The sequence below is a fragment of the Osmerus eperlanus genome, chromosome 1 (assembly GCF_963692335.1).
Source record: "Osmerus eperlanus chromosome 1, fOsmEpe2.1, whole genome shotgun sequence".
Taxonomy (NCBI): Eukaryota; Metazoa; Chordata; class Actinopteri; order Osmeriformes; family Osmeridae; genus Osmerus; species Osmerus eperlanus.
In genome coordinates, this window is record NC_085018.1 from 16,979,362 (window position 1) to 16,988,566 (window position 9,205).

Genomic DNA, 9,205 nt, shown 5'->3' on the forward strand with positions numbered 1-9,205 from the left:
GACAAGAGAAAACCCCAGAGTTGCAGTAACACATCAGGGGACTTCTCTTGGATGCTTCCTATCACATTCTAATTAGAATTAGCATTTGTAGATTGTGTTCACCCCACACACATCTTGTGTCCTGCCAATATTTGAATACAGATGCATAGTATCAGATGTTTGAAAATGAGAAAAAGTGACAAATGCCATCGTGTTTGTAAACAAAGTCTTTCTATCTCATGCCTTAATTGTTGGTTTAAATCAATTCAATTGATGAAGCCATTACAAGGAAAAACCCTAAACAGATCTAACCGTGTTTTCCATTAAAAACGCCTTGTAATTACTAATCAAAGCAGACAAATGCTTCCTGGTTAATGAGCATTTAACGGGTGTTAATTATCCGATTGAATGGCTGTCACTTTCTGACTGCGTGTGATGGTGCTAAAGATACAGGGCTGGGGCTGAGATGGAGGGGGGGCAGGGGGGGGGGGGGCAGAAGTGAGGAGAGAGGTGCTCCAGAGAGGTGGTTGTGACCGAGAAGAGAAGGGTAATGAGAGCAGAAGAATGCCAGGAAGAAAGCTGAGAGAGGGCTTCGAAGACATGCAAGAGAATCACATTGAGGTATCAACACAAAATACATGAAAGGAGAACTTTAATAGGCACACACTGTACTGTGGCCAGCAGAGAGAGGGAACAGCACAGAAGAGGAAAACAAGACTGGGAGGAAGAGAGGCAGGGAGAAGGGTGAGGGAGGTCTTTGTCCTCTGTTTTCCCCCCTTCCTCGTGAAAGCTGTTGCTATGTTAGCATCAGCTGGGAAATTAATCAACAGTTTTTCATTTTTTATATATTTTAGAAAGGACAAATTCTGCTCATAGAGACCGAACAAAGACGGGAGTCACACTGAGTTAATGTGGCCACAGCGGGAGCACATCCTCTATTCACTCAGCTCCACAGCCTGAGGAGATCAGAAAGACCTTCATCTCTGAGTAGCCAGACTGAAAAACGTCTCATCTCTGCTCAGTCACTTAGCCAGGTTCTCAAACCACAAATGAGTCTGCCTCACACAAACCTAATTTACTAACTTACTCCAACAACTGAACCTCACTGAACATGACATTGAAAGAGAACGTATACACTTTTATTTAAATGTTTGATTCTAATAAAAGGGAGTCAGGTGGCTGAGCGGTTAGGAAATCGGGCTAGTAATCTGAAGGTTGCCAGTTCGATTCCCGGCTGTGCAAAATGACGTTGTGTCCTTGGGCAAGGCACTTCACCCTATTTGCCTTGGGGGGAATGTCCCTGTACTTACTGTAAGTTGCTCTGGATAAGAGCGTCTGCTAAATGACTAAATGTAATGTAAAATAACATGAGCTCTAATCTGGGATGCCTGTATACCTCTATCTGTTTTGATTGCTCTGTTGCCTGAATGCATTCCTTCAATGACAGCTGGTGAACCATTAAATTGCCCATGCCCTTTCAGAGTGGTACAACACTATTCAAGCCATCACGTTTCAGTCACACAAACACACACAAACGCTGAAAGAGGAAAAGATGAAATGACAAAGCCTGTCCATCAGATAAGTCATCACAGAGATGTCAGGGCGTCATGTTAAGATTTGAGTCCAGTTCCCCAGTGTATCAGTGATCACTTATGGATTGTCTTCAGGCTGTCATCTCTAGAAGCTCCGGGCTGTAGTCTGCTCTGCCATCTTTGATGCAAGTGTGTGTGTGTGTGTGTGTGTGTGTGTCTGTGTTTTTGTTTGTGTGTGTGAATCTGTACTGTACTGAATGTGTGCATATCCAATGCGTGTCCGCAACATATTTCATCTCTTGGCTGTTCATTTGAGGGCTGACAACATTTAACATAGATAAAATGTCACAAGGCGGTGTGTGCATGTGCAGATGTGTGTGTGTTGGTGTGCTCCTGCTGTGGAGATACGGCTGGAGCTAATCAGAGCAGAGATTGAGGAAAGTTTGAGTGACACAACGCTGCCTCGTCTGGCTGAGATTAGATTCATTCAGTTATCTGCGCACTCGCGCTCTCTCTCTCTCACACACACACACACACACACACACACACACACACACCACACAGATACTCTTTCACATTTTCTCCCTCTTCCCCTCTCATGTCCTCTGCCCTCCTCTCTTCCACTCTCCTCTCTTTTCTTCTCCCCTCCCCTCTCTTGTCCCCTCCTCTCTCCTCTTCTCCTCTCCACTCCTCTCTTCTCCTCTCCCCTCCTCTTTTGTCCTCTCCTCATCTTCTCTGTCTCTTCCCAGTCTAATAAGCTGACCAATAGAAAAATTCTCTCTGCCGACAATGAAGTGCAGACCATCACACAAAAGAGGCTAATTAGTCTTGGCACAACAACAACAACAAAATCCCCTCCATGCAACACACACAGACACACACACAAACACGGACAGACACACACACAGACACACACACAGACACACAGACACACACACACATACAGACACACACACAAATTCACAGACACAATCCCTTCGTCTCCACTCATCCTGCCAGCAGCTGCCTCTGTTATCAGTGAGAATTGTGATTGTTGTTGTTTTCTTGTTTTGTTTCCTTGTTTTGCCCAGTGCCAATGGGGCACTGAGAAAATGTCTATTGGAGTGTGTGTGTGTGTGTGAATAGGGCACTCCCAGTACTTTTGATTACGGTATTAGATCTGAAAATAAAAATAAATCACTGATGGAAAAATAATGCTACTGCACCTTTATGGGAGATCAGACTGAATTACTGTTATAACCTGTAGGGAATCTCTGATAAAAACCACTTTCAAATCCCATGACACTAGAGAACAAGTGTGTAGTGTTGATGAATATGTGTGTGTGTGAGTGTGTTTGTGTCAGAAGGAGGGTTCCTGCCCGGAGGGAGGGTTGTGTGTTGTGTGTGGGGGGGTTTACTGCTGCCCTTGTGTCATTTGCCTCCAAACAGAAACATTGTTGTTGATCACGAGTTGTTTACACAACGACAGAAGGAGAGCAGCTAATTTGATCACTTCACAGCTCTCTCTCTCTCTGGAGACTGGTTCAATCTTAGGTTCCCATCCTCACAGCAACACCCTGCCTTCATTTAGGTCTGTCAGTAATTATGAACATAATTTTACACTCAAGTGGTCGCGAGCTGTAAAGTAATGAAGTCCTCAGATCACCTGTTCCTGTCAGTAACTCCATCAAAATCATCAGCAGTTATTAAGAAGATAAGAGTTGTAGGGTTGTGATTTGGTTTGTACTGTAGATCATACATGGTCACACAGGTCACCTGTGTGACCAGGTGTGTGTGACCAGGTATGTGACCAGGTGTGTATTCAGGTGTGTGACCAGGTGTGTGTTCAGTTATGTGACCAGGTGTGTGTTCAGTTATGTGACCAGGTGTGTGTTCAGGTGTGTGACCAGGTGTGTGTTCAGTTATGTGACTAGGTGTGTGTTCAGGTGTGTGACCAGGTGTGTGTTCAGGTGTGTGACCAGGTGTGTGTTCAGGTGTGTGACCAGGTGTGTGTCCAAGGCTGTGACCAGGTGTGTGTTCAGGTATGTGACCAGGTGTGTGTTCAGTTATGTGACTAGGTGTGTGTTCAGGTGTGTGACCAGGTGTGTGTTCAGGTGTGTGACCAGGTGTGTGTTCAGGTGTGTGACCAGGTGTGTGTCCAAGGCTGTGACCAGGTGTGTGCTCAGGTGTGTGACCACCGCCCAAGTGCTGTCAACCCAAGAAGAGCCCAAGTGCTGTCAACATCTTCTTTTCTGTGAGACCCTGAGCCACAGAAATGCTAAATGAATATCCCCAAGTAATTCTGTCTGAGCAGAATGTGTTTGTGTAGGTGTGTGTGTATGTGTATGTGTGTGTGTGTGTACGTTGGCACGTGTCTGTGAGTCTGAGAGTGTTTCTGTGTATGTGTGTGTGTATGTGTGTGTGTGTGTGTGTGTGTACGTGGGCACGTGCCTGTGAGTCTGAGAGTGTTTCTGTGTGTGTGTGTGTTTTGTGCATCTTGGTGTGCATGTAGAAGAGGATGAAGACAGAGAGAGAGGAGGAAGGGAGACACTGACAGGCCAGTGAAAGCGTGTGTGTGATAGACCCCTCCAGGGTCTCATCTGAGTGATTAAATCAAAGAAAATCATAAATAAATAAGAAATGAATATTAAATCCTCCATGTAAACACCAAGAATTCTGCTGTGTGATTTTCAACAGCGGCACATTGACAGGTAATGATCACATTATATGAAGTTATGTCAGCTTGTCTATTCTCTCTCTGTGTCTCTTGCTCACTCAATCTGTCCCTCTCTCTTTCACTTTCCCTCATCCCTCCCTTTTCTTCTTGTTCCCTCTTTGGCCCTCTGTCTCCCTCTCCTCCCTGTCTGTTTCCGAGTGACAAGAAGGAGAGTTTCCTGACATGAGAGTGGAAAAGTCCCAAAACAAACCTACAATTATTCAGTGGGTTTTTGGAGGCAATAATTGTTGTCTACTTTAGAGGGAAAAGTGACAAATTACAAGAGCTGCAAGACATCACAGTAACACTGCTTCTCAAAGATCCTGGAGCAAACACACACACACACACACAAACTTTATGTACTGGAAGTATGTTAGTATTTGGGAAGCTATGAGACATTGTTTTAATTGCTCAATATTTTGAGTAAATTTGGGAAATAAAACATCAGATAAAGCTGATAGTTACCATTACCCCACTAGTGGTATATCTATTCATAACATATTATTTTTATATTTTTACAAGGCTGCAGCCCGTAAACTCACTAGCATATTCCAGTTAATTACAACACCATTGTTAATGCATGATCAATAGCTGAATCATTTGGCCTGGGAACTCTGACTTGCATTGTTATTCATTTTATGCAAAGTGCTACTTTCTGCAACAGACAGTAGTAGGACAGAGGATTAAAGGTTCATCTTATGATACATTAGAAAACATTCCCTTTAGAGAAGGTTAGACTATCTCTCTTCCTCTCTCTTCTTCTTCTGTCTCTCTCTCTTTCTCACTCTCTCTCTCTCTCTCTCTCTCTCTCTTTGCCTCTCTTCCTCTAGCTCTCTCTCTCTCTCTTTCCTTCTATCAGGGTCCGCAGGGCTGGGTGAGTTGAATGAATGTGACCAGTCTAAGTGTGTGTGTCCCATATCAGTGTGTCCTGGATCGCTCTTTCTGTATGGGGCACTTTACTCCATTCTCCCTGACTTTCAGAAGCCCTGGGGCACACACACACACAGATAGACACACACTCAGACATTGACTGCCACACACACGCATACAGACACACACACACACACACAGAGAAAGACACACAGTTTCGAATCTAGACTCATGTATGAGGGAGGAGTGGTCTTTCTTGTTAAATCTTAAATAGATGACCCCCACCCTCTCTCCCCTCTCTCCTCTCTCTCTCCTCTATGTCTCTTTCTCTTTCTTGCCTTTCCTCTCCGTGACACTTTGAACACGACATCACGCAACCTTTTACAGACACGATCTCGTGCTCTCAGCCAAGTTCAGAGCTCTCCTGTGCCTTTGTCAGGGGAGAACCACTTACACACGCTCTTTCACACACACACGTACCGGAGAGACACACACACGCACGCACACACCAATTCTCATTTTCATCATTTCCTCCCTCACACGCACAGACTCACACACACACACAGCCAGTTGGAGTAGGTCTCCTCTGTCTCTGGGCCTCGATGTTTCTCGTCTCGTTCTGGGACCTGCGTGACTAAAGTCTGTGTGTCCCAGTATGTGTGTGTGTCTGCGTGACTGACTGACTGACTGGGTGAAGCATGTCAGGGATGAATTAGCACAGCGACCCAGTTCTGACTGAAGATGGCGAGACATCAGAGTGCCTCCACAGGGCAGCCCTCTATTACACCAGAGCCAGCACGACACAGCACAGCACAGCACAGTACAGTACAGTACAGCACAGCAGAGTACAGTACAGCACAGTACAGTACAGCACAGCACAGTACAGTACAGCACAGTACAGTACAGTACAGCACAGCAGAGTACAGTACAGCACAGCAGAGTACAGTACAGCACAGCACAGCACAGCACAGTACAGTACAGTACAGCACAGCACAGCACAGTACAGAACAGCACAGCAGAGTACAGTACAGCACAGCACAGTCTACCACGGTTCAGCATAGTCCTGTCCAGCACAGCTAATATGGGTAATAGCAACTTATTAAAGGAATAGTTTCCTTCACACACAGACCTATATCCAGGCATGCACACTTTATAATTCAGAAAAAAACACCATACATTTATCAGGAAGGGTTCTCCAGGAGAGTGTGTGCTTTCGATGTGTGTGTGATCATGTGTTTGTGCATGCATTAGGGGAAGAGAGTAAACTGCTGTTGCGTGGCATGCTTGCCTCGTTTAGCAGACAGACGCTTTTAGTGTTAAAATTATCCAATGGCCATTATTAATAGTTTTTAATTACAGTAACTCGTAACAACCTGAAATATGCACAGGTCTCTAAATGAGTTGACTTCATCACAGAAAAGAAAACAAACCTTAGAGGCAAGAGAAGGCAATTTAGCAGTGACTGACCATACATCTCAAACCAAGTCAAGTGATTAAAAACAATTATGAGCAATGTCACTTTCAAGACAGCAAAAACAGGTCATTCACCCTCAAGTTAATGGAGCCAGCATGAAGCACAAGGCAGTGGTACTGTGGCCGTCGACTCTCCGACATCAACCAGACGAAGCAGTGTTCCTGGGACTCACCCACACACGACTCCCTGTGTTCCTCGAAGCCCGCGGAGCAGACACACCTCCCGATGGGCACCAGCCACTCCCCCTCAGCACTGCAGTACATCTTGGGCGTGTCTCTCTCCTCGGCGTGGTCCACACACTGACCCCTGACCTCCACCAGGGAGGAGGAGTCGGCGCCCGTCACCACGTCCGTAAAGAGCGCCAGGTTGCGTCCCACGCCCGTGCAGTGTTTGTAGTAGACCCTGACGGAGGTGAGGGCGATGCACGCTCCGATGTCCTGGAAGGCTAGGTAGAACCCTCGGCGTGACAGAGGTCCCACCCCGCGCACCTGGACACACACACACACACACACACACTAGACACACTAGACACAAGCTGCCAGTCCAAGTACACAGCTCTCGTCACAGTTGTGTGATTGATTTGATTGATGAGCCTAGTTTGTGTAAGTGTGTGTTTGAATGACAGATTTTATGGACCTGTGTGTAGCACATAAAACGTATTGTGTGTGTGTGAGTGTGTGTACCTCTGTGTTGAGCTTGAGCCTGCGCACTCCCAGATCCACGCCAGTGAAGCTCTCATCGGCAGCGATGGTGTCGATCTTGGTGAACTGGGTCTCTCTGGTGGCAGAGCCCACCGCTCGGTCGGACTCATAGTAATACAGGTTGAACGTTTCCTGAGATTGACAGGTATAAACACACACACACACAGAATCACACAGACACAGATACACACAGACACATGTTCATTATATGTGCACTTCATGTAACATCTCCATCTATTATATATCACAAAGTAGATTATTCATCTTTCTCCCTCTTTCCTGTCACTCAATCTACCACTCTTTCCTCCCCCTCCCTTTCCCCCCCACTCTCCTCCCCTCCCTCCTCTGAGTGTTACCTTGCATGTGCCCAGTACTCCAGGCATGCTGTTACAGTCTCGGAGGGTGAACTTGACCTCGATGTAGATCCTTCTGGCACCATCCCTGGGGATCCAGCCTGACCTCAGCCAGTTGTTCTGACTGGGACTCATGACATTACACACCTGTGTGATACACACATGAACACACACACACACGTTAAGTTACTGTAAATGTGATAGACATACAGATGCAGTAAACATGTCATTCAAACACACAGACAACACACCTGGTAAGTGTGGATGGGGGTGAAGTACTCGTCCATCTCGTTTATGGCGTCCCACTAGAGAGAGAGAGAGAGAGAGAGAGAGAGAGAGAGAGAGAGAGAGAGAGAGAGAGAGAGGCAGAGAAAGTGTTCCAGTAGGTGTACATGCCAGCAGACATTTTGCAAAACTGCCAGGGAGACGTGACTAAGTGTTGGGAGTCCCAACATAGAGGAACACATGAGTGTCAGGAGAAACTGTGTTTGCAGCCATGGCAAGCAGGGTAGCCCTGAGAGAGGTCACATGGTGACAAGGTCCTCGCTGCCTTAGCGAGCTAGTCACAGCGACCTGCTGTGTACATTCACAGGATGAGATAACATTTTATTAAACCCCAGGCGGGGACATTTTGGTGCTACAGCAGCAGAGAGGCAGGCGAAAAATGTGATCATACAAAAAGAAAAGTAAGTACAATGGACAAATAACATAGTAACATAAACACTATTTTCACGTTGCTGTAGTCACAACTATGCTATTGAGTTCCTGTACTGTGGTCTAGAACTCAGTAAAACTATATGACTTGTGTTTTGTTCCCAAACATGTTTTTATTTTCCTGTTATCTCTGCATCACTGCCCTTCACCAACACATAGGTAGACAGCAAAATCTGCGGCCCACAACAACCAGCTCTGTCTCCAAACAGCCAAACACTTGGGAATCTGACGTTTGCCCTTTTCCTTCGATGAATCCCACACTGAGTAGTGACAGAATGAGAATAGAGGTGACCATGGTGAGGGTGTGCGCGTCTGCATTGGTGCTCAATTGTGTGTGTGTGCTTGTGTGTGCGTGTGCTTGTGTGTGTATGTGTACGTGGGTGGGTGCCTGTGTGTGCGCCCGCGTGTGTGTCTCCCCGGGGCTTAACAGGTTCATTCTGAGCTGAATGCATTATACGTGTCGCAGGGTAATTGAAAGAGAAAGAGTTGACCTCAGGAAGCTCTCTGGCCGGACTCTACTGAACTTGGCCCCGGCTAAAAAGACTGGGCTTTCCAGGGAGACCCTCCTACTCTTCGCCCACGCCCTCTTCACCCCTCCCCCCCCAAGGCAGGACCACGGAGAACTCATGGCAATAATTACGATCTTGGAAGTCTCACCCGTCTCACCCCTCTCTTCCTCTTCCCCCTCTCATCTTTATCTGCTAAATTGAAAACGTCCTTGAACTTATGAAGAACCTCTCTAATTAGCCGGGTGTCTAACCTCGCCATCTCCCTCATTATCCTCTCCTCTCCATCTCCGCCCTCCTTTCTTACCCAGACTTGATATTTCTAGGCATCGAGAGGAGACTTCAAACTGGAAGATTAGGTAAAGGAGCCTGGATGTTTAT

General features: G+C 46.4%; 1 protein-coding gene across 2 annotated transcripts in view; it reads right to left on the reverse strand.

Annotated features, from left to right (window-relative positions):
- The window catches only part of epha8 (eph receptor A8), a 40,121-nt gene that overhangs the window by 12,553 nt on the left and 18,363 nt on the right, over nucleotides 1-9,205 (reverse strand). For both annotated transcript variants that reach the window (XM_062464485.1, XM_062464487.1), the window contains exons 3-6: nucleotides 7,856-7,909; nucleotides 7,608-7,751; nucleotides 7,234-7,383; nucleotides 6,723-7,038 (exon numbers count right to left, since the gene is read on the reverse strand). In XM_062464485.1, the coding sequence (XP_062320469.1) occupies nucleotides 6,723-7,038; nucleotides 7,234-7,383; nucleotides 7,608-7,751; nucleotides 7,856-7,909 (664 nt within the window). The remainder of the gene's footprint in view (nucleotides 1-6,722; nucleotides 7,039-7,233; nucleotides 7,384-7,607; nucleotides 7,752-7,855; nucleotides 7,910-9,205) is intronic.